Genomic DNA, 26,221 nt, shown 5'->3' on the forward strand with positions numbered 1-26,221 from the left:
TTAGTGGTACTTGAAGATTTGGTGTAAGTGTCTAGGATGGTAACTGATTGTACTTAGGGATTGAGAGCAATGTGAACAATGACTTTGAGATTTTTGAGGCTGGTTAGATTAAAGGTAAGAGGAAACAAGCAAGACTTAAGCAGTGACAAGCAGGATGAAAAGATGTTTGGAAGGGGAAAATGAGTCCATGCGGGAATGGGCAGGACTTAGAGTAGACAATGCTTTTAAGGCAGGGCATAGCTGTGGTAGGAAATTGGTCATGCTGGTCCATTGTTAGGAAGAATTTTCTGGTAATTTGCCATTGGCTTGAAATTTTATAAATCAGACAGGAATTTTCATGTTTTAAAAAAAGATTGCCCATTATGAGTTATAAGTCTATAATTGTGTCAGTTCAGATAAGTCTTTTGGAATAGAAATCTGCCCCCACTCCGCTTTTTTTTCAGTGTTGAATCTTGCCCATTACGCACATCCTGTAAAGGGAAACAGTGTGTTACTGGGTGGCACGTTTTAAATAACTTTTTAGAATCTCTACGTCTTTGGAGAAAGGAGGGTGAACACTACTTACTCGTGTTAAAACACTGTTCACCATCCTTGATTTCATTTTCATGATGGCTGGAGTAAAATGCTTAAAAGGGGTAAATGGCAAGCAAACCACTGAACAGGAACAGACCACACGAGCAGGGCTCATGCAGTTAATTAGTCATCTTGTCAGCAGAGGCCCTGCAGAGGCAACTGCAGACAGCTATGAGGGAACTGGAGAGATGAGTTTCTGGCATGGATATGGATCTGTTATTGTGGTAACAATAGTTTATTCTTCAGATCAGCAGAATGAGAGCAAAGCTGCTTAGCAATTATGTGGGTGCTGAAAGAATGGCCTTTGGAGGAACAGGCATTTGAAGTGGGATAAATTCAGCTTTTTCAAGAAACTTGCAAACACCCTGATTAGAGTGATTTGGGGCAGTCCTTTTACAAATCAAGAACTTGTAGTCCTCTTTCTGATTCTTTTGTCTTAATCTGCTTTTCAGCTTCCTCATCTGGAGAAGGGGTTAGTGCCTCTTAGTGCAGATTCCCCGAGAGGGATAGGGTGCTGGGAGATGAGGGCTCCCAGAGAGAGAATGGTCCCAGACTTCTAGGTATGTGGACTTCCTTGCCACTGGCACTAACTTGGCTCTGCTGAATAGTGCCTGTCATCTCTGCTGGGCCCTGTGGAGCTGATGGGGTGGGGCTGGGGTAGCACCAGCACATCACTAAAATTTAGAAACAACTCGCGGGCGTGTCCATCTTTGTATTGGCAGGGCTATCTGTTTTTCCAGAAACAGAGGGAAGGTAGCAAAGCATGGAAAGGACACCAGAGTGGGAGGCTTGGGTCTAATCCCAGTTTTGCTACACGTAAAACTCTGTGATTTGGGACACATCTCCTAATCTCTGACTCAGCCTCTTCATCTGTAAAATAGCAATAATATCTATTCTCCCTGTGGAGAGGCTAAAACAAATTAATAGATGGTATGAGTCTACTTGAAAAAGCATAAATTGCTGTATAAGTTTATGGAGGAGATTTTACTTCTTTTTACTAGTTTATATTCCGGCCATCAAAAATTTTATTTCTTGTATATTTTATTTTTATAAAAAGAAAACCTTGGCAAGGTGTAGTGGTTCACGCCTCTAATCCCAGCACGCAGGCCAAGGTGGGTGGATCACTTGAGGTCAGGAGTTTGAGACCAGTCTGGCCAACATGGTGAAACTCTGTCTCTACTAAAAATATAAAAATTAGCTGGGTGTGGTGGCAGGTGCCTGTAATTCTGCTACTTGGGAGGCTGAGGTGGGAAGATTGCTTGAACTTAGGAGGCAGACGTTGCTGAGATCATGCCATTGTACTCCAGCCTGGGTGACAGAGTGAGACTCTGCCTCAAAACAAAAAACAAACAAACAAAAAACCTTGTTGAGACTGGGCATGGTGGCTCATATGTATAATCCTGGCACTTTGGGAGGCTGAGGTGGGAGGATCACTTGAGCCCAGGAGTTTGAGACCCGCCTGGGCACACATAGTGAGACCCCATCTCTATTTTTAAAAAATACAAATAAATCTTAAAAAAGAAAAAAATACTTGAGATACTGTCTAAGCTTTAAAGAGAGGTTGCTGATAAAAAGTTTTAAAGATAGTACACAATTTTTTCCTCTTTTAGAAATACTGTTTCATTGTTGCTTTATTCAGTTGGTTGTTTTATATATACATATATATTATAATTAATTAATTAATTTTTGAGATGGGACCCCCTCTGTCACCAAGGTTGGAGTGCAGTGGCATGATCATGGCTCAATGCAGCCTCCACCTCCCTAGGCTTAGGTGATCCTCCCACCTCAGCCTCCCATCTCAGCCTCCCAGGTAGCTGGGACTACAGGCATGTGCCACCGCATCCAGCTAGCTTTTGTACTTTCTATAGAGATGGGGTTTTGCCATGTTGTCCAGGTTGGTATTGAACTTCTGGGCTCTAGCTATCCTCTTGTTTCAGCCCCCCAAAGTGCTAGGATTATTGGCATAAGCCACCATGCCCAGCCTGTTGTTATATTTTTTGAAGAAGACTTCCCTTTTATAGACCTTACTAACAGTGAAAAAGCTGTCACAAAGCTGGACTTCTTATCTAAATTGTGAAATGAGTTTGGGTTGATAGTTAAGGGTTTTACAAACAAGTCCAACTCTCATTTGACAGTGAGGATGCAGAGACATTGGAGCGCAGGTCTCCTCCAGGTGCCTTGCATACTGTGCTGCCTTCCTCACAGTTTGCCTAAGTAAAGATGGTTAAGAAAATTATCACTGAATTTAGCCATCCCTGTGTTTAACAAGAGTGCTGTTTAATTGTCGAAGCCTGAAATCTTGAGTTCAAATCTATATCTTCTGCAGTGGGATCACTTTATCAAACTAAGCATCTATATGTACAAAGAGCATTGTTGACTTTAGAGAACTGAAGACATAATGTTCCTTATTACTGGAGAGTGCTGGACCAGAGATTACAAAACCCGAGTTCTAGTCTCAGTTCTTCTCAGTAACTTTAGTCAAGACAAACAAATTTAATATCTGTGAGTCTGTAGTCACCATTTATAAGATGAGGATGACAATATGACATCCAAGGCCCCTGCCAGGACTTTAGTTAGAGGATCTGTGAAACCCTAAGGTAGAGAACAGGGTGGGTATGGGAGAGATGGTGTTTTTTGTTTCCTGAAGGCTTTGGATTAATCAGCTACTTTTATCATGTTATTCCCCTATCTGGAAATTTTTGTATTTGCCTCTATTCCTATCCTAAAGCTATCCTTACCTATCCTGTAAGCCATAAGTTACATTTTACTTCCTCTGTGAAGTCACTGTAACACACACTATTTCTCCTTTTCTGAACTCATTTATTGCCCTTACAGCTCACTCGTCCATTAGTCATGGTACATTGCTGTGGAATATGTCTTCCTTTTACACCTCATTTCTAGTCAGCAGGTTAATGTAGAAGAAAAAGTATAGGCTATGAAGATAAATAGATTGATCTATGTGATCTTAGGCTGGCCACTTAAAAAAATATATATATATATTTAATTTTTAAAATATGTACTACATTTTTGAGTAGGTTAATTTTTTTAAAAAAAACTTAATACAAAGAAGAGCTACAGTGAAGTCTTTTTCTAACCTTGGTCTCATCAAACTTGTCTTCCCTTCACAGTTACTAGTTTCTTATATATCCCTCCAGAATTTCTTTTCTTCCTCCCTTTTCTTTTATACAAAAGATGGCATACATATTCTTAGGTACCTTGTTTTTTTCACTTAATTTATGTTGGAGATCTTTTCATATCAGTACATAGCAAGCTTTCTCATGGTTTTTATGTTTTATGGATATACCTTAATTTAACCAGTAGTTGGGAATTGTTAACTTGGGTAAAGTTCCAAATGATTGTAAAATTTGAATGACATTTGAACCTGATCTGAGAAGTGTGCATTTCATTTCTTTAATACTTGTATTTCCATAACATTTTACAGTTATTAAGCACTTTATATTCTTGAAATTGATCTTTAGTATATAGGATTTACTAGGCTAATATAAATTAAATATCTTTTTAAAATTTTGCTGATTGTGGTGCAGGATTCTCCAATAAAAGCTCCACCGTACTCTTTTCATGTGCTTTACTGGCAAACACAGGGTTTGCTTGAGAAACACAGCCTGCTTTGTAGTCTTCATTACTGCATTTATAACCATTTGTGAATTTACTTCCTTAACTTACTTCCTTAAAACCAGTAGAGCGTGTAGAAAAGGATCTCCACATAAATGAAGCTTTGAGAAACAAAACAAATTTAGAAAGAAGATATGCAAATTATTTTATAGATTAAAAATTTTTAATCTTAAAAAAACTCCTAACTGAAATATGTGTATGCAGAAAAAGGGACTCGCTTAATGCAAATGAAAGTATTTATTGAGATGAATGTGGCTCCTTAAGGTTAAATGTTTAGGGCTGAGAAAAATAAGGAACGTTTTTACCTGGGGTTCAACTAGGAAGATTCTCTGTTGAAGAAAATACAGCCTTAGCTATGTAATTTGACCTGTTCGGAAAGCACAAATGAAACGGAAGGGATTTAAGTTCTATCTTGAAATTTTCATTTAATGTAAAACAAGATTAATACTAAGGTAGCCCACACTGCTAATTTAACTACTGTACCTGGACTTTGAAGTGTGAACTTAGGTTATTGCAAGACCAGTAGCCCTTTATATGTATTTATGCTATGGAATGCAGGTTTTCTGTAAAATATTTTTAACCATGTTGGCGACTCCTATTTTTGCTATTTAATTTTTTCCTGAATCTAATCCAGGCCCTTGATTTCTTTCTCTTTTTATATTTATATTCTTTATACTCATGCTGAAATTTAGCCTAGTCATAGAATTTTAGAAATGTTTAGATACTTAGAGATTCCTAATTAATATTTGGTATATTAATTTGGCCCTTTCTATTGAATAAATGAGAAAACTAAAGCCTGGAGAGGTTGTGACTTGCCCAGGTCAGCCTCCTTGTCCAGAACCCCTGGCTGCAGCCTCCCAATAATACCAGGTGCTTTCTCTGAACAGCTCTAATTGGCTGACTCTGCTCTACTTGGTGAAAAGTTTAATTTTGAACACATTCTCTTAGACTTCCCCCCCGACCCCGCTTTTCTTTCTGATGTGGACAAATTAGTAAAAGACCACAGGAGTATTATATTCACAGATCTTGCATGGAGCCTGGCTCATAGTAGGCATGTAATAGAGACTAGTTCTAAGTGAACCAAACCTGGGAAGGAATGAGAAAGAATAACAGGTTACAAGTAGGGGCTGGCAGCTGAGCAGTCCTCACCCTGTTTTTGCTAGTTTATTTTCCATCTTTCTCTACCCAGGAGAGGGAGCAGCATGTTGTATTCATGGTGAAGGTGTCATGTGCTGGTTAGTGGGAGTCTTTAAACAATTTTCTTTTCCCTTGCAGGTCCTTTCTCATAACCTGTGCACGGTGCTGAAGGTTCCTCATGACCCAGTTGCCCTTGAAGAGCACTTCAGGGATGATGATGAGGGTCCAGTGTCCAACCAGGGCTACATGCCTTATTTAAACAGGTTCATTTTGGAAAAGGTATGATTCTAACCTTTTTTTGAGTGTAGCATTGTTTGGTTTGCATGTTTCAAGTGGGCCCAAAAGCCCCCTGTTGGTGAGTTCACTGAGGAGTTGAGGTACAAAGAATCACTAGATAAACCAGAAAGGAAGAAAGAATGAGAGACTGACAGTGCTTCCTATTCTTCCCTCTCCTCCACTGTCTTCTAAACTTGGTTTGATGTTTTTCCAACTTGGTTCATTCTTTGAAATTAAGAACTGTGTTTTGTGTTAATCTGTACCTATTCTCTCAGGGTGCTTTAAAATAATCAAGTCTAATATCCAGAATTTACAAGGAACTTAAACAAATTTACAAGAAAAAACCCCATCAAAAAGTGGGCAAAGGATATGAACAGACACTTCTCAAAAGAAGACATTTACACGGCCAACAAACATGAAAAAGCTCAACATCACTGATCATCAGAGAAATACAAATCAAAACCACAATGAGATACCATCTCACGCCAGTCAGAATGGTGATTATTAGAAAGCCAGGAAACAATAGATGCTGGCGAGGCTGTGGAGAAATAAGAACGCTTTTACACTGTTGGTGGAAATGTAGATTAGTTCAACCATTGTGGAAGGCAGTGTGGCGATTCCTCAAGGATCTAGAACCAGAAATACCATTTGACCCAGCAATTGCATTACTGGGTATATACCCAAAGGAATAGAAATCATTCTACTATAAAGATACATGCATGCCCAGGCAGGGTGGCTCACATCTGTAATTCCAGCACTTTGGGAGGCCGAGGCGGGCAGATCACCTGAGGTCAGGAGTTCGAGACCAACCTGACCAATATGATGAAACCCCATCTCTACTAAAAATACAAAAATTACCCAGGTGTGGTGGCATGCTCCTGTAATCCCAGCTACTCAGGAGGCTGAGACAGGAGAATTGCTTGAACCCGGGAGGTGGAGCTTGCAGTGAGTCGAGATCACGCCATTGCATTCCAGCCTGGGCAACAAGAGCGAAACTCCGTCTCAGAAAAAAAAAATACGTGCACACGTATGTTTATTGCAGCACTATTTACAATAGCAAAGACATGGAACCAACCCAAATGCCCATCAGTGATAGCCTGGATAAAGAAAATGTGGTACATATACGCCATGGAATACTATGCTGCCCTAAAAAAGAGTGAGATCATGTCCTTTACAGGGACATGGATGAAGCTGGAAGCCATCATCCTCAGCAAACTAACACAGTAACAGAAAACCAAACACCACGTGTTCTCACTCCTAAGTGGGAGTTGAACAATGAGAACACATGAACACAGAGAGGGGAACAACAGACACCAGGATCTGTTGGGGGTTGGGGGATGAGGGGAGGGAACTTAGAGGATAGGTCAATAGGTGCAGCAAACCACCACAGCACACATACACTTATGTAACAAACCTGCACGTGCTGCACAGGTATCCGTTTGTTGTTGTTGTTGTTGTTGTTTTTGTTTTTAGAAGAAAAAAATCTGGTTTCATATGTAGTGGCAATAGTTGTTTTTTCTGAGGGGTCTCACCCTGTCACCCAGGCTGGAGTTCAGTGGCACGATCTCAGCTCACTGTTGCCTCTGACCTCCTCGGGCTCAGGTGACCCTCCTACCTCAGATTCCCATTATTGGGACTGCGGACGTACACCACCATACCTGGCTCACTTTTGTATTTTTTTGTAGAGATGGGGCTTTGCCATGTTGCCCAGGCTGGGGCAATGGTTGTTAAAGCGTGGAAGTGGTGGAGTAATGTGTGAATACTAAAAGTGATGATTATCTTTACTGTATAGATATTATACAGCCAACTCTTATCCCAGACTTTTCAGGGTACCACTTAGATGCTTCCTCTGGGATATGTTCTGAGTAAAGATGCTTTAAAAAACCTGTGAGGTGCTTGGAAGTCAAATATCACCTATTAGTGTTTGGGGCCATGTTCGGTTTTTCCCTTGGGTTGGATCATTACAAATTGACACAATAAAATTTTGAATTTAATGCAAGAAAAGATGGTACATTTAAATAATTTTTAAAATTGGTGATGAAAAAGTTACAAAAGGTAGTACATAAGCAATTAACACAGAAATATGTGAAATAAAAAGTGAACGTTGCTTTAATTTTTTGTAGTCTGATTTTCCTGGAGTAACCAGTGTTAATAATTTAGAGAATATCTTTGTAGACTTTCAAAAATTAAATGAAAACATACACACACATGCACCCACACACACATACACATGTACACACACCCTCAAATCAATATGTGGTATTTTGTTTCAATATGAATAGGATCATATTATACATACAGCTCTGCAACTTTTTAAAAAAAGGTTTTTTTATGTGACCAGTAGGATATAAGCAACTTATTTTTTTAATTGAACAATATATTAGTGTCATCTTTCCATATCATGTACATTTAGTTTAGATATGAAAGTAATCATTTATTTATATCAAAAGTTTGTGAATTCCTCCTTTTGCCTATTTATAACACCAAGCATGAAATTTCTTTGTATACTTCTAAGTTTTAAATTCTTACTATTTTTATCATTTTTTGCTTAGACCATTCTCCATAACAAGTATATTTCAATAATGCCTTTCAAAAAATGATAATGATAATACTTTCGAATTAAAAGTAAAATATTTGCAGCTGGGCACGGTGGCTTATGTCTGTAATACCAGCATTTTGGGATGCTGAGGTGGGAGGATTGTTTGAGGTCAGGAGTTCAAGACTAGCCTGAACAACATAGTGAGACCTTGTCTCAAAAAAAATATAAATAAAACATTAAAAAAATTTTAAAAACTCAATTTTTGCATCAAACCTAAATACACAACTATATGCATGTTTTTCTGTGGCTTCAGATTTTTATTATTATTTATATGTATAATTTTTAAAATAGTTTAATGTCTTTTTACAATAGTAAAGTATAGTAATTAGCATTTATAATAATAATTTAATAGTTTGGAAAATGCCAAAATGTTAGTCAGGATTCTTTTTTTTTGAGATTCTTTTTTTTTTCTTTTTTTCGCTCTTGTTTCCCCAGCAGGAGTGCAGTGCTGCAGTCTCGGCTCACTGCAACCTCTGTCTCCCAGGCTCAAGCGATTCTCCTGGCTTAGCCTCCTGAGTAGCTGGGATTACAGGCACATACCACCACACCCAGCTATTTTTTGTATTTTTGGTAGAGACAGGGTTTCACCATGTTGACCAGATTGGTCTTGAACTCTTGACCTCAGGTGATCCTCCCACCTCGGCCTCCCAAAGTGCTGGGATTACAGGCGTGAGCCACTGTGCCCAGCCAGGATTCTTTTTAGAAACCACGAGAAATATTTTTCAAGAATTTTGCAGCAAAGATTCTAAAAATTACAATGTTCATCTGTGTGATAATCTTTGTATCTATATCTGTTATTCCATATCAGCCTCACAATACAAGTTCCTGATCTTTCTTTGTGTGTATGCACGCCTATGTATATGTGTGTGTGTATTTCATGTGTTATACATGTTTTTTGGTTTTTTGAGACAGTGTCTTGCTCTGTCGCATAGGCTGGAGTGCAGTAATGCTGTCACAGCTCCCTGCAACCTTGAACTCCTATGCTAAATAAAGTAGTCCTCTTGCCTCAGCCTCTTGAGTAGTAAGGACTACAGCTGCGTGCCACCACACCTGGCTAAGTTTTAACATTTTTTATAGAGATGGGATCTCACTATGTTGCCCAGACTGGTCTTGAACTCCTGCCCTCATGCAGTCCTTCCACCTGGGCTTACCACATTCCTGGGATTACAGATGTGAGCCACCATGCCTGGCCAATACATGTTTTTTGTTTTTTTGTTGTTTTGAGACCAGGTCTCGCTCTGTCACCCAGGCTGGAGTACAGTGGCATGATCTCAGCTCACTGCATCCTCTGCCTCCTGGGTTCAAGCAATTTTCTTGCCCCAGCCTCCCCAGTAAATGGGATTATAGTTGTGTGCCACCACGCCTGGCTGATTTTTGCATTTTTTGTTGAGATGGGGTTTTACCATGTTGGCTAGGCTGGTCTTAAACTCCTGACCTCAGGTGATCTGCTCCCATTGGCCTCCCAAAGTTCTGGGATTACAGGCGTGAGCCACTGTGCCTGCCCTGGGTTCTTTTTTTTGAGACGGAGTCTCTCTTTGTCCCCCAGGCTGCAGTGTGGAGTGCAGTGGCATGATCTCGGCTCACTGTGTCCTCTGCCTCCCGGGCTCAAGCCATTCTCCTTCCTCAGCCTCCTGAGTAGCTGCGACAACAGGCATGTGCCACGACACCTGGATAATTTTTGTATTTTTAGTGGAGATGGAGTTTTACCATGTTGGCCAGGCTAGTCTCCAACTCCTGACCTCAGGTGATATGCCTGCCTCAGCATCCCAAAGTGTTGGGATTATAGGTGTGAGCCATTGTGCCCAACCTCAATGCATGTTTTTAAAGAATTTCCTTTTCAGAGATGATAACATTACCTTGATCGTGCTTTTTTCTTTTCTTCATATTTATTTTTTTAATTGACCAAAAAAATATATTTATGGGATACAACATGATGCTTTGCAATGTGTATACATTGTGGAATGGTAAAGTGAAACTAGGTAATGTGCATTACTTCACATCCTTATTTGTGGTGAGAATACTTAAAGTCTACTCTCTTAGCAATTTTTAGGTATTTAATACATTGTTATTAACTATAGTTATCATGTGGTACGTGATCATGCTTTAATTAGGAAAAAAGGAAGAAAAACCACATGATAATGAAAGGTAAGATTTAATTGAATTCTCAAAAGCAACATATGGTATAATTCTATTTATATGAAATGTCCAAAATAGGCAAGTAAATAGAGATACAAAGTAGATTAGAGGTTTCTTGGGGTGAGGGGGAGGTAGGAATGGTGAGTGATTACTAATGGTCTTGGGTTTCTTTTAGGGATGATGAAAATATTCTAGAATTAACCAGTGATAAAGCCTTATGAATATATTGAAAACCACTGAATTGTATACTTTAAAAGGGTGAATTTTATGGTATGTGAATTATATCTCAATAAAAAATAATTAAATTGTACCAAAATTGATGTGTAAAGTCTCAGCACTTTACAGTATAATGCTTTTTTTTTGTTGCTGTTCTGTTTATTGCTCAGGTAGCTTATTTGTGTTCTATAGTTTTATTATATGTAAATATGTCTAATATGTCAAATATTTGCTGAATATATTTCATATATACTTATAATAAAACTATAGAACACAAATACTTGATGGCCTGCTGTGTGTATGTGTGTTTAATGATAGACACTGGTTGGGCACAGTGGCTCATGCCTATAATCCCAGTGCTTTGGGAGGCTGAGGTAGGAGCATCATTTGAGCCCAGGAGTTCAAGACCATCCTGGGTGACATAGTGAGATCCTATCTCTATAAAAAAACTTAAAAATTAGCCAGGCTTGGTGGCACATGCCTGTAGTCCTAACTACTTGAGAGACTGAGGTGGGAGGATTGCTTGAGCCTAGGAGTTTGAGGTTACAGTGAGCTATGATTGTGCCACTGCACTGTGGCACAATGGTCTCACTGTGTCACCCAGGCTGTATAGTGTGTATATATATATATATATAGTCTCTAGATATAGACAGTAAATAGAATTGTGTCTGTTATTAAAATATTATAGAACATACTGGGAAATTCTCAGAAATCCGAATTTGTTTTTCTCATTTCAGTGCTAGAATTTGTGTGTGCCGGGCCAGTGGATAGAGAAACATGGTTTAATATCTTGAAGTGCTGTACCCTACTACTGCATTTTGTTCTCCTTGGTGTGACATTCTTTAAACTTACTGAATTTTATTTAGTTTTAAAATGTTCTTTGTTTTAGTATTTCAAGTTTTTAAAGTTTTATAACTGGGGGAGGAAATATAGTAGTGTTTTAAAAGTCAAAAATGAGCCACTAAATTTGGAGAGAAACTTATTCACGGAGGGAATGAGGATGTGATGGAACAGTGAGCCCTTGTTTATTATTGCTTAGCCACCTGGAGTGGAATTTTGCCAGTCCTGCAATCCAAGTAAAGCAGCCAAGGTTTCCATGGTTTGAGTTTAAATTGAGCAAAGATTAGTGCCTTATTTGAAACTTGGTTGAAAAAAGAAATGCCAACAGTGACTGAAGAATGTTAACATAAAACTTAGAGATTATAATCAGCTATGCAGAGAAAATATGAAATAGTTATTAAACAGTTGCAAGGTATGCTGTCATGTATACATACTGTCTCATTTGATCTTCATGTTAATTCTGTGAGGCAGAACTGGAATTATCCCCCATTAACTAAAGAGGAAACAGCTTAAGGTGGCCTAGCTAATAAGTGGTAGGTAGATTTTGAACCTAAGCCATTTAATTTCACCACCAGTGTTTCTTTAACTGTACTATTGAAGGATTATTTGCTCCCTTTAGGAATTAAGTTTTTTTCCAATGTCTAATATTTGGATACATGGGGGAAATATTGATCGAAGGCAGGGAGGGGTAGAGTTGTTTAAAAGCCATTTTGATTACCTCACACTTGCTCAGTTTTCATCCAGTTTTCTTCTGTTCTGTCTCAAGTTGTTTTAAGGTGATTCTCGTGTCTTAATTATTGTATGGTGTTCCTTAGTGTTCATTTTGGTCAGTTTTTTTCAGTTTTTTTCCCAGGTTGTTTTAGGGGTTTTCTGCCTTTGCCTGGGAGAATTACTCTGAGGAGGTTCGTACCAAGAGTTAAATTATATTGAAACTTTCCAAAAAGTAATTTTTACGGTTGGTTTTTGTATTTACTTTGTTATTTTACATCGATAGAATTAATTTTCAGCTTTCCTGAGACTTCAAATGATTAACCTGTCTGTTGTTCCTTTACCAAGTATTTTTTCCTTCCAAATCTTAACTTTTTTTTTTTTTTTGAGACAAGTCTTACTCTTGTTCCCCAGGCTGGAGTGTGATGGTGCAATCTTGGCTCACTGCAACCTCCGCCTCCTGAGTTCAAGCGACTCTTCTGCCTCAGCCTCCCGAGTAGCTGGGATTACAGGTGCCTGCCACCACGCCCAGCTACTTTTTGTATTTTTAATAGAGACGGGGTTTCACCATGTTGGCCAGGCTGGTCTTGAACTCCTGACCTCAGGTGATCCACCTGCCTCGGCCTCCCAAAATGCTGGGATTATAGGCGTGAGCCACTGTGCCCGGCCCCAAATGTTAAATTTTTAAATTCCTTCTTGGCTGGGCGTGTTAGGTTATGCCTGTAATCTCAGCACTTTGGGAGGCTGAGGCAGGAGGATCACCTGAGCCCAGGAGTTCTAGAGCAGCCTGGACAACAAAGTAAGACCTTGGTCTGTTAAAAAAAAAAAAATCCTTGTTTAGTAAAGGAATGGAATTCTTTAAACGTCTAGGAAGAAACTTTTGTGGGCTCTTTTTTTTTTTTTGGCAGAGACACTATTGCTGGATTATCTGACAGTGAATAATTGAAGAAAGTGGTATATTACTACCTTCTAGTTAGTACCAATAAAGTATATAAAAAACTAGTTTTGCTTCAGCATATTTTTAAGGCAGTCTAATTCTTCCATGAGATTTAATGGCTGATAAGGCTTGCTAGTCCAAATCTTGTCAGTTCTTTTCTCTGATTCTCATATTAAGTCTTGGTTTGGGCTATATGATTAAAATCATTAATCCATTGGCAGTATGCCAAATTCCAATTGGGGAATCTGGTGCTTTCTAACAGAAGCCTTTTTGTATTTGGTTTTTTGGAAACATACACAAAAGAAAAACACAGAGAAACTTTTCAGTTCAGTATGTCTCTCCTCCAGAGCCTAGCAGCCTCTGCATTCTGTTTTTCTAGTCTAATATTTATGCTTTTTCCCCTTGGTGTACTTTCTTGTTCATATGTCACTTATAATTCTTTTATAAAGTGTAGTCTCAAGTTTCTTCTGTTAATGAAATGACTCCCTTCAGTGCTCAAAGCACTTCAAATGTGTGCCTAACAACATCATTTAGTAGGAAGTGGTACTGTTCTTAAACATGCAAACCCGTGCTTTCATGTGGTTCTTTTTTATTGCTCTTTAGCCTGTGTTATTTTTTCGTTCATTGTTTTTTGAAAGTTACATAGTGTGGGTTTTGTTTTGTTTTTTTGTTTTCTGAGATAAGGTCTTGCTCTGTTGCCCAGGCTGGAGTGCAGTGACATGATCATGGCTCACTGCAACCTTGCCCTGCTGGTCTCAAGAGATCCTCCCACCTTAGCCTTCCAAGTAGCTTGGGGAGTAGCTGGAATTACATGTGTGCACCACCATGCCTGGCTAATTTTAAACTTTTTTTTGCAGAGGTCTCACTATGTTGTCCAGGCTGGTCTTGAACTCCTGAGCTCAAGTGATCCTCTTGCCTTGTCCTCCCAAAGTGCTGAGATTATAGGTGTGAGCCACTGCACCTGACTGAAAGTTACATAGTTTTAATTTGGTGCAATGACCAAGTTGGACTCTACATTTTCATTATATTTGTGAAACTATAGAGGACTATAAACTTTTGAGTAAATAAAGGGGTTTCATGCTGAGAAACATGAATGACTTTATACTGATGAATACTTTGGCCAGCAATGTGAGTCATGTACTGTAAAGATATATTGTTTTTTAAAGTAGCAGTTTTATTGAGATATAAATTACATACTATACAATTAGTCTATTTAACATGTACCATTTAGTGGTTTTTTTGTTCATTCACTACAACCATTACCACAATTGATTTTAGAATATTTTCATCTCACTGCTGCCCCCAAAATCTCATACCCATTTAGCAATCACTCCCTCTCCCCTGTAGCTCTAGGCAAGTGCAAATCTACTTTCTGTCTATATATATTTGCCTATTCTGGACATATAATATTAATGGAATGATACAATAGCCAGCCTTTTGTATCTGGCTTCTTTCACTTAGCATAATGTTTTCAGGGTTCATCCACGTTGTATCCTATAACAGTACTTCATTCCTTTTTATGGCTGAATAACATTCCGTTACGGATATACCATGTTTTATTTACATATTCAGTTCATCAGTTGTTGGACATGTGGGTTGTTCACTTTAGTGCAATCACGTTGGCCTTCTCTCTGTTCCCCAGATTACCAAGACCCTTCCTGCCTCAGAGCCTTCAGACATGCTGCTTCCTGTGCTGTAAGGCCAACTCCGCCCATCAAATGCAGCGAATTTTTGTTGATCCTTTAGCTCTGGACTTGATTGTCACTTCCTCAGGGAGGTTTCTCCTGGTAGAACCCACCCTTCCCAGAGCTAACCAGCTCTCCTATAATGTGTTTCCCGCAGCAGCCTGTGCTTTTCCTCTATAGCACTTACTAGTGGTTGGGTTGTTGCTGTATTGTTTGGTATCTGATTCCCTCTCCAGACTCTGAGTTCTGTGACGGCAAGAACTGGTTCACTGTTATCCAGCTCTTAGCATAGTAACTGGTACCTGGTAAACACTCACAATGATTTGAATGAATGAATGCGCAAATTAATACTGCAAACCAGGCAGAGGGGTACAAAGCTGAATAAGATATGGCCTTTGATTTCAAAGAATTCATGATTTCATGTGAGTTGTAGTAAAATATAGAACTGGGACTCAGGAAAGAGTTTGAGGTTAGAAATGTATATGTAGTTATATGAGAAGAGCCTACCATTTTACTTTCTCCTTCTTGGCTCTTGCTCTGGTTTAAATGGTTTTATGAAACTATAAAACCATTGAGATATAATTCACATAACATAAAACCTACCATTTTAAAGTGTACAGTAAAATAGTTGTGAATGTATTTACTATGTTGTGTGGTCATCATCCCTATCCAAATTCTGGATTTCTGAGAATTTCCCAGTATGTTCTATAATATTTTAATAACAGACACAATTCTGTTTACTGTCTATATAGAGAGAGACCATATATATATTTATGGCCTTACTGTGTATATATATGACCTCACTGTGCAAACACACTGGTCAATTTATCCAGCATTCAATGCTTTGGAGTTGCTACCTGCTTTAGATGCTTCTTGGGACCACGAGCCATGGCTGCATTAGGCAAGGAAAGAGGACCTGCATCTTCCCTCTTTTTTTTTTTAAATTTTTATTTTTTTATTTTATTTTATTTTTTTGAGACACTCTTTCTGTGTTGCCCAGGCTGGAGTGCAATGGTATAATCTCAGCTCACTGCAACCTCCACCTCCTGGGTTCAAGTGATTCTCATGCCTCAGCCTCCTGAGTAGCTGAGATTACAGGTGCGAGCTACCACGACTGGGTAATTTGTATTTTTAGTGGAGACTGGGTTTCACCATGTTGGTCAGGCTGGTCTCGGACTCCTGGCCTCAAGTCATCTGCCTGCCTTGGACTCCCAAAGCACTGAGATTGCAGGCATGAACCACTGTGCCCTGCTAGAGTTCCCTGTATTCCCCTTTATTGGAGCATTTGCACATAACTGTTAGTCTGTCTTCCTCCTCGCACTAGAAGCTCCTTAGAGACTACATATGTCTTATTTTATGTGGGACTCCTCCCATACCAGATGCTGACTGACCTGTAGTAGACAGGTAACAAATATTTGCATATCCACAGATACACGGTGAAAGACAGGATCTAGAATAAGAGTCTTGAGCTGCAGTTCAGCTCAAAGACATATTGATGCAGACATTGCTACACTTCATACAAACAGCAAAGATGATCTGTTCTCTCCCCTTTGTACACAAATGGTTGATCTGTATACACTGGTGATCTGTATACACTTGGTGATCTGTATGCACTGGTGGTATGTATATACTTGGTGATCTGTATACACTTGGTGATCTGTATAAACTGGTGATCTGTGTACACTTGGTGATCTGTATACATTGATCAGCACTTTTTTTCCCCCCATTTTGTCTTTTTGTTTATTTTATATGATATATACAAAATAATATTTGTAGGATATATGAAAATTATAAAGCATAATAAAATGAACATCTGTGAACCTACCACTCATCTTGGGAAACACATCAGTAATGTTGCCTCAACCTCTTTGCTCTTCTCTTTTGTCATTTCCCTGCCTCCTCCCGAGAGGAAGCCACCATCCTGAATTTTATGTGCATTTTTCTCTCACATTAGAAAAAAGTTTTGTCATATATGTGTATCTTAATGTATGATTAAGTTTTACTCTGGAGACATAAAAATAGGATCATGCTGTATATGGTCTTTTCTGACTTGCATTTTTCACTGGACATTATATAATTCTTCGTGTTGTGTACCTTCATGTCATATCTTGGTGATTAGTTCACATTAGCACATAAAGAACTCTTTTTTTTTTCTTGTTACAGCTGTGTATACGGTCAGTACATCGTATAATTTAATAATAAATACTTTGCAGCATTTTTTTCCTTTTTTTTTTCTTTATTTTTAGCTATCTCCTACAGGAAGGAAGCATTTTTTTTCTTTAGCAAGATTCTTTCACATATATTTCTTTATTCTTATTCTTAGAACCTTGAAAACCATTCGGCATAGTGTATGGTATATGAAATTCCGGAAACCCAAGATTGAATTTCTTTATTTTGTTTGACATTATACCTTGAGTGAAAACACTTGAATACTAATGCTTTATGCACTATTTTCTATGAAAACTATAGATTTTATACTTAAAAAAACTGATAAAAATATATAATGTAAATTTATCCTCAACAGTTTGAAGGGTATAGTACAGTATTTTTAATTGTATGCACATTATTGTACAACAGAACTTTAGAACCTGTTTATCTTGCATAACTGAAACTCTACACCTTTTGAACAACACCTCTTTTCCTTTTCCCCCTGGCCTTGGCAATCACCATTCTACTATTTTTTTAAAGTGTGTTTGATTACTTTAGATACCTTCTATTATAAGTAGAATCATGCTGTATTTGTCTTTTTTTGATTAGCTTATTTCACTTAACATAGTGTCCTCAGGGTTCTTCCCTATTGTCACCTATGACAGCATTTCCTTCTTTTTTTAAGGCTGAATAATACTTCATTGTATGTATATAACACATATTCTTTTTCTTTCTTTCTTTCTTTTTTTTTTTTTTTGAGACAGAGTCTCACCCTGTCGCTCAGGCTGGAGTGAAGTGGTGTGATCTTGGCTCACTGTAGCCTCCACCTCTGGGGTTCAAGTGACTCTCCTGCCTCAGCCTCCTTAGTAGCTGGGATTACAGGTGCCTGCCACCATGCCTGGCTAATTTTCGTATTTTTTGTAGAGACGAGGTATCACCATGTTGGCCAGGCTGGTCTTGAACTCCTGACTTCAAGTGATCCACCCGCGTTGGCCTCCCAAAGTGTTGGGATTACAGGCGTGAGCCACTGTGCCTGGCCCTTGTTTTCTTTTAAAAAATTAAAAAAAAATTTTTTTTAAACTTTAATAGTTTTGGGGGAACAGGTGGTTTTTTTGTTATATAGATAAGCTATTTAGTGGTACCTTCTGAGATTTTGGTGCACCTGTCACCCAAGAAGTGTACACTGCACCCAAGGTATATCACATTTTCTTTATCCATTTATCCTTGGATGGACATTTAGGTTGCTTCCACATCTTGGCTATTGTGAATTACGCTGTAGTGGGTATAGGTGTGCAAATGTCTCATTAAGGTCCTGTTTGCAGTTCTTTTGGATATATATCCAGAAGTGGGATTGCTAGATCATATGGTAGTTCTATTTTAAACTTTTTGAGGAACTTCCACACTGTTTTCCATAGCAGCTGCACCATTTTACAATCCCCCCAACAGTGTGCAAGGGTTCGAATTTCTCCACATGCTAACAATAACACTTGTTATTTTCTGTTTTTTTTGATAGTGACCATTCTAACAGGTGTGAGGTGATATCACATTGTGTTTTGATTTGCATTTCCCCAATCGTAAGTGATGTTGAGCATCTTCTCATATGCTTGTTGGCTGTTCATATATATTATTTGGAGCCATGTCGAATAATTCCTTTGCCCATTTTAAAATTCGCTTACTTGTTTTTCTGTTATTGAATTGTAGGAGTTCTTCATGTATTCTGTTCTAAACTCCTTGAACTGTTTTCCTACAGGCTATTTCTTAAAATTATGAAGCCCTTTGTGATTTGGTCTTATATTTGCTTTTCCAGCTGTATATCTAGCCACTTCCCCTCAGGAACCCTATGATTCACCACAGAATCCACTTAGAATCACTTCTTGTTCTCAGAGCAAGGCTATCTGCTTTTGTGCACATGTCATTTCCCCTGTGTGGCATATCTTCCGCTTAGTGTTTTGTGGGGTGTGGATAGAGTTGGTGGTGGTGGCCTTGGAAATGTTCTGCATAGATGGCATTCATCCCATAGATGGCCTCCACCTACTGAGTTCTACAAGCAGTTTGGTATGGTGGGAAGAGCTAGCATTTGAGACAGAGTTGCGCTCTGTCACCCAGACTAGAGTGTGAATTTGTACAGCAGCATGATCACAGCTCACTACAGCCATGAATTTCTGGGCTCAAATGAGCCTCCCATCTCAGCCTCCTGACAAGCTAGGACTATAGGCACAAACCACCATATCCTACTAATTAAAAAATGTTTTTCTTTAGAGACAGGGGTCTCACTGTGTTGCCCAGGCTGGATTTTTTTTTCCCCTCAGACAGAGTCTCACTCTGTCGCCCAGGCTGGAGTGCAGCAGCACAGTCTTGCCTTCATTGCAGCCTCCACCTCCCAGGCTCAAGTGATCCTCCTGCCTCAGTCTCCCGAGTAGTTGGGGCTAAAGGCACATGCCAACATGCTCAGCTAATTAAAAAAAAATGTTTTTGGTAGAAATAAGATGTCGCTATATTGCCTACATTGGTCTCGAGCTCCTGGTCTCAAGCAATCCTTCCACCTCAGCCTCCCAAAGCATTGGAATTATAGGTGTGAGCCACCACACCTTGCTGAGCTTGAGTTTAAACTTTGGTTTTGATATTTACTAGCCATGTGAACTTTGTAAATGTACAGTTGACACTTGAACCCACATAGTTGAAAATCCAAGTATAACTTTTTTTTTTGAGACAGAGTCTCTCACTTTGTCACCTAGGCTGGCATGTAGTGGTGCGATCTCCCCCCAACTTCAGCCTCCCCGGCAGCTAGGACCACAGATGCATGCCACCATGCCTGGCTAATTTTTTGTATTTTTGGTAGAGACAGGGTTTCACCATGTTGCTCAGGCTGATCTCAAACTCCTGAACTCAAGCGATCCACCCACCTTGGCCTCCTAAAGTGCTGGAATTACAGGCATGAGCCACTGTGCCTGGCTTCCAAGGTTAGCTTTTGACTCCCCCAAAACTTAACTCCTAATAGCCTACTGTTGACTGGAAGGCTTACCAATAATATAAACAGTTGATTAGCACATATTTTAATGTAAAATGTATTATGTGCAGTTATTCTTATGATAAAGTAATCTAGAGAAAAGAAAATGTTATTAAGATCATAAGGAAGAGAAAACGTATTTACTATTCATTCAGTGGAAGTGGATCATTGTAAAGGTCTTTATCCTCATTGTCTTCTTGTTGAGTAGGCTGAGGAAGAGGCAGAAGGTGTTGGTCTTGCTGTCTCAGTGGTGGCAAAGGCAGAAGAAAATCCAGTCCACATTTAAGTGGACCCTCGAAGTTCAAACCTATGTTGTTCAAGGATGCTCAGTTTTTTGGAACCTGTATTTTCTGATCTGTAAAATAGGGGCAATAATTAACCTTATAGGACTAATACAAAATTTAAGTGAGAAATAACATATAAAATGCCTAGCATATAGTAAGTCTTCAAGGTGATAGTGATAAGGCAAAAAAGAAAAGCAGCAGCAATTGCTGCTTCTGCTTGCTGCTGCTGCTTTCCCTCCATGGGATCACTTGTATTTGATGGGGCCGTGGGAAATGGTGTTAGACTGAGGCAAGGTGCTAAAGGCAGAACACAAAGGAGCCCTTTCTACTCCTGGAGGACTGGTTTGCCAACTACAAATTAAAGTTAGAGATCAGGTGAAACTTCGGCCTGCGGACAGCTGGTGACTTTTTTCATATAGTAAAAAAATGGTTTGTTCATATGTTTCTAAAAAGAAATGCTTCCCTGATGTTATTCTGCTGCCCATGCCTGCCTCCTCCAGTACATCTTCCATGTTATTCCAGGATATGGCTTTTTTTTTTTTAATTTTCAAAAAAAAATTTTTTTTTTTTTTTTTAATTAAGTGTCTTGCCCTGTCTCCAAGGCTGGAGTGCAGTGGCATGATCATGGCTCACTGTAGCCTTGACCACCTGGGTACAAGCAATCCTTCTGCCTGACCTTCCTGAGTAGCTGGGACCACAGGCATGCACTGTTGTGCTCAGCTAATTTTTAAAATTATTATTTGTAGAGACCAGGTCTGTCTCTGTTGCCCAGGCTGGTCTCAAACTCCTGGGCTCAAGGAATCTTTATGCTTTGGCCTCCCAAAGTGCTGAGATTACATAGGCATGAGCCACTGTGCCTGGCCTATTTTTTATTTTTATTTTTATTTTATTTATTTATTTATGTATTGTTATACATATTTATTTATGTATTTTTTATTTTCATTTTTTTAAACATTGTTTATATTAATTTAAAAAATAAATAGAAATGAGGTCTTGCTATATTGCCCAGGCTGGTCTCAAACTCCTAGCCTTAAGCAGTTCTCTTGCATCAGCCTCCCATAGTGCTGGGACTACAGGAGTGAGGCACTGCACTGGTGCAGAATGTGGCTTTTAAAATGAAGAGTGTGTCTGTTACTACCTTCAACTCTTTCAGTCCAGATAAAGTCCTAACTCCTTAACATGAATGATAAATCTCCTAATGATCAGTCTTCACCTACCTCACTGGCTTGTCTTTCACTGTGTCCCATGTAATGGAAATTTGCCTTTTATGTGTGTGTGTGTGTGTGTGTGTGTGTGTGTGTCTGTCTGTCTGTCTAGCATCTGAACTTTTTTCTTACATTTGGGAAATTCTACAGAGTCTTGGTGGGGAACAGGACCTGCCTCACGCCTCAAAATCCGGAAAGTTCAGGTACTCATTTTTCCCTGTTCCTTGGCAGCTAGAGCACAGGAATGTGACCCAGGTTCAGCCAGTAGAACTTTGAATCTGCAGTGAGTGACGCAGAAGATCATGGACAGGGGCAATGGTAGCAGTGGTAATAGTGAGGGTGCTCTCATGTTATACAGGCAGTGGTGTCTCCACCAGACTGTTCCCGTGAGTGGTTCAGCCGCAGTTCTGGCTGCCTACTCTACCTTGATACCAGCCTAATTTCAGAGCCTAGATTTTTCTAGCCTTTGCGTTAGATCTGTGAGGTTACCCATTGTTTTTCCAATAAATTCCTTTTGTTTTTAAAGGAACCCAAGGTGGTTCCTGTTACTTGCACTTACACGAAGAGCCTTAGTTATACCACCCTCCAGCACCAGGTGCCCCATTCACATTAAATACTCACAGTTCTTCCAAACTAACCATGCTTGCCTCCACTTCGGGGCTTTCTCACATTCTCTTCTACCTGGAATACCCTTTATCCCATTCTTGATCTGTTTGACTCTTGATGCTGCTTGAGAACTCAGCTCTGTTGTCCTGTCACTCTTTCTGCGAATCTTTCCCCAGATGTCAAGATTGTGTTAGCTCCTCAGTGCTCCCACAAAATCCTCTGCTTATCTCTATTACAGTACTTGTCACACTCTGCTGTAATTGTCTTTACGTTCCTTGGGAACATAGGCCAGTATTATGTTGAGTATCTTTGTACTGTCTTTGGCAAATAATAATTATGATCTAAATTTTATTTGTCAAATGAGTGAACAATTCTATTGAATTATACACTGTTAAATTATACAGTTATATTAAAATTTATTTGCATATCTGTTTTCCCTAATAAACTGTGAACATTTTAAGAGCACAGACCTAGTTCTTCATCTTTATATCCTTAGTTTATAGGATATAAAAGTGCCTCCCAGCACTGTGGGAGGCTGATGCAAGAGAACTGCTTAAGGCTAGGAGTTTGAGACCAGCCTGGGCAATATAGCAAGACCTCATCCCTATTTATTTTTTAAATTAATATAAAAAAATGTTAAAAAATAAAAATAAAAAATAGGCCAGGCACAGTGGCTCATGCCTATGTAATCTCAGTACTTGGCTCGTAGTAGATGCTGAGGAAACACTGGATACGTGAACAAATGAATGAATGGCAGGATTGTTGTTTTAGAATTTCAGTTAAATAGTTTTCCCCAAAAGAAGGTATCTTCTTCCTTTTTTTTTTTTTTTTTTTTTTGAGATAGAGTTTCGCTCTTGTTGCCCAGGCTGGAGTGCAATGGCGTGATCTCAGCTCACTGCAACCTCCGCCTCCCGGGTTCAGGCATGCGCCACCACGCCCGGCTAATTTTTGTATTTTTACTAGAGATGGGGTTTCTCCATGTTTGTCAGGTTGGTCTCAAACTCCTGACCTCAGGTGATCCGCCTGCCTCGGCTTCCCAGAGTGCTGGGATTACAGGCATGAGCCACCATGCCCAGCCTCTTCTTTGACCGTGTATGTAAAGATAATGTACCTGTACTTGGCTCATACTGAGTAATTGACATTCTCAGTTTCTTCTATGTGCTAGGATTGGTAGCCTGTTTATTAATAGGAAGATAGTGTATGAACATGAAACTGTAACTATTTGAGAGGTCAGTGCTAGGATTGGTAGTCTGTTTATTAATAGGAAGATAGTGTGTACACATGAAACGGTAACTATTTGAGAGGTCAGTATTTTATGTGCCAAGGGAGTGATATGGACAGATGTTGGTTCAGTGTCATGCTAAATGTAACATCTTAATTGAGCCACTGAAAGTGTAATACCTAAAGCAAATATGTAGGATATGGCTGTTGGTTAATTGGATTGATTAAAATGGGAGCCAAAGGAGGCTTTGTCTTTCTATTTTACTTGCCTTAGATACTGCTTATATCGGACTGATTTGTTGGAGTTTTTCCTTATTCCTTTTTAGGTCCAAGACAACTTTGACAAGATTGAATTCAATAGGATGTGTTGGACCCTCTGTGTCAAAAAAAACCTCACAAAGAATCCCCTGCTCATTACAGAAGAAGATGCATTTAAAATATGGGTTATTTTCAACTTTTTATCTGAGGACAAGTATCCATTAATTATTGTGTCAGAAGAGGTAAGGTGTGGCTTGGGGAGTTTTTACTTGGTCATTTTAGCATTTAATAGACCTGGCTTGGTATTTTTTCTGTTAATTCAGCATAGATATGGAAGGAGATCCTTGGCTAGTGTTTTTGGATCAGAGGCAAAGCAGCCTGAGTATAGAAAAGCTCCAAATATAGTAATTTGGGGCATGTAATACCCCTGGAGATTTACAGGGAAAGTGGGTCTCTTCTTCTCTAAATGGCTATGATGATAAGTGAATCTATCCTCATGTCCAAAGAGTATTCTGTACAAGTCACAACATAATTTTCATACTACTTGCATATTGACAAAATGTAACTGGCTGAGTGCTGGTATACATGGGAAACACATAAGATCCAGAATGTTGTTTTCAGGGCTGTTTTGTGTGAGTAAATACTATTCTTGTTTCAAAGTCCAAGGTGATGACTTTCCATACCTTTCAAAGTAAAAGAAAGAGAATGCTTGTTTTGTTATTTTCCCTAAACTTCCAAAGGAAAAAAATAATAGGAGTAAGGCTTCTGTGCTATCTAACTGTCCTAAAAAGTGACACATGTTAATACATGGTTATTACAGTAGAAAATTCAGAAAAGATTAATATACACAATTAAAATCAGCTGTAGTCCCCACACTTTAAAAAAAGTGTGGACTTTTTAAAAAAAACCTTGGACAAATTATTTAACCTGCAAGTCTTCATTTTCTCATCTGTGAAATAAAGCCAATTACAATGTTTAGTCTAAGGGTTGTGAAATTCTGCATTTAAAGGGTTTAGTTTAATGCCTGGCACATAGTATGTACTCAGTAACTCTTAAGACTACTCTTATTACATGCATTTTTGCATACTAGTCTGATTATTTTCTTTGAATAAACTTCCAGCAGTGGAATTCTGAGTCCTAAGAAATGCACACTTTCAGGGTATTAGATGAACAAGGCAAAGTTGCCCTTCAGAAAGGCCGTACCAAGGCATTAAAGGGTGGGAAGGATTTTGGCCAATAGTGAAGGCAGAGGAGAATTCTGGATGGAAGCAACAGTAGGCAGTGTTTTATGAGTCAGGAAAGCAAAGGGCATGTTCTAAAAGGAGTGAGGGAGGTATCCAACTTGACTGAGTTGCCAGTCAGGATGCTTACTTAGAAACAGCCACACTGGCTGATTCAAGCCAAAAGGGGATTTTTTTTTTTTTTTTTTGAGACAGAGTTTCGCTCTTATTGCCCAGGCTGGAGTGCAATGGCGCAATCTTGGCTTACTGCCGCCTCCACCTCCTCCCAGGTTCAAATGATTCTCCACCCCGCGGAGTAGCTGTGATTACAGGTGCCTGCCACCACACCTGCCTTTTTTTTTTTTTTTAAAAGAAACGGAGTCTTACTCTGTTGCCCTGGCTGGAGTGCAGTGGTGCAATCATGGCTCACTGCAGCCTCAACCTCCTGGGCTCAGGGGATCCTCCTGTCTCAGCCTACTGAGTAGCTGGGACTACAGGTGTACATCACCACACTCAGCTAATTAAAAAAAATTTTTTTTGCAGTGATGGGGTCTTGCCATGTTGCCCAGCCTGGTATCAAACTCCTGGCCTCAAGTGATCCCTTTACCTCAGCCTCCCACAGTGCTGGGATTACAGGCATGAGCTACTGTGCAGGGCCTAAAAGGGGATTTTTTAAAAGTATGCTGGATAGCTTACAGAATCATCATGATGACTTAAAAAACAGGTGTGGAGGCTATGCAATTTGGTCTGTCCTATTTACTGTACTGGCCACTCCATGAGGAACAACAAGGAAAATGCTGCTGCCACCAGAGGATGGGTGTTGCACTTATACCATGGAACACATCTGGTCCTGGACACTGATTGCTGCCTGTATTAGTCCATTTTCATGCTGCTGATAAAGACATACCCAAGACTGGGCAATTTATATAAGAAAGAGGTTTAATGAACTTACAGTTCCACATGGCTGGGGAGGGCTTACAATCATGGCAGAAGGTGAAAGCATGTCTCACATGGTGGCAGACAAGAGAAGAGAGCTTGTGCAGGGAAACTCTCCTTTATAAAACCATCAGATCTCATGAGACTTATTCGCTATTACGAGAACAGCACGGGAAAGACCTGCCCCCATGATTCAGTTACCTCCCACCAGGTCCCTCTCACAACACCTGAGAATTCAAGGTGAGATTTGGGTAGGGACACAGCCAAACCATATCACTGCCCCAGAACTCAACTTTTCTTGGAGCTGTTCTTCCTATGAGGGAGAGTTCTCCATAGTGCCCACTTCCCAATTATCATCAGGGTATGATGTATCTAATTGGCATGGCCTAGGTCAGGCACTGTGCACTAGCTGCAATGGAGTCTTGGAAAGGATACATTTGCATTTTCAGCTTCTACATTGGCAGGTAGGGATTTCCCCAGACATAAGAAAAGGGTTAAATGCTGGGCAGTCAAAAAAGAATGATACATGTCCTTTCTTACTGGAACATGATGGCTGTGAAGAAGATAGGCGGTAGATGAAGCTGGAGAGTTTTCAC

At 39.4% G+C, this 26,221-nt stretch overlaps 1 protein-coding gene across 2 annotated transcripts in view; it reads left to right on the plus strand.

Annotated features, from left to right (window-relative positions):
* Positions 1–26,221, plus strand: part of SWAP70 (switching B cell complex subunit SWAP70) — an 87,506-nt gene that overhangs the window by 24,524 nt on the left and 36,761 nt on the right. The window contains exons 2-3 of one of the 2 annotated variants that reach the window (XM_003818145.5): positions 5,482–5,622; positions 23,538–23,711. In XM_003818145.5, the coding sequence (XP_003818193.1) occupies positions 5,482–5,622; positions 23,538–23,711 (315 nt within the window). The remainder of the gene's footprint in view (positions 1–5,481; positions 5,623–23,537; positions 23,712–26,221) is intronic. The other variant, XM_003818146.6, reaches the window with a different exon arrangement.

The sequence above is a fragment of the Pan paniscus genome, chromosome 9, assembly GCF_029289425.2.
Source record: "Pan paniscus chromosome 9, NHGRI_mPanPan1-v2.0_pri, whole genome shotgun sequence".
NCBI lineage: Eukaryota > Metazoa > Chordata > Mammalia > Primates > Hominidae > Pan > Pan paniscus.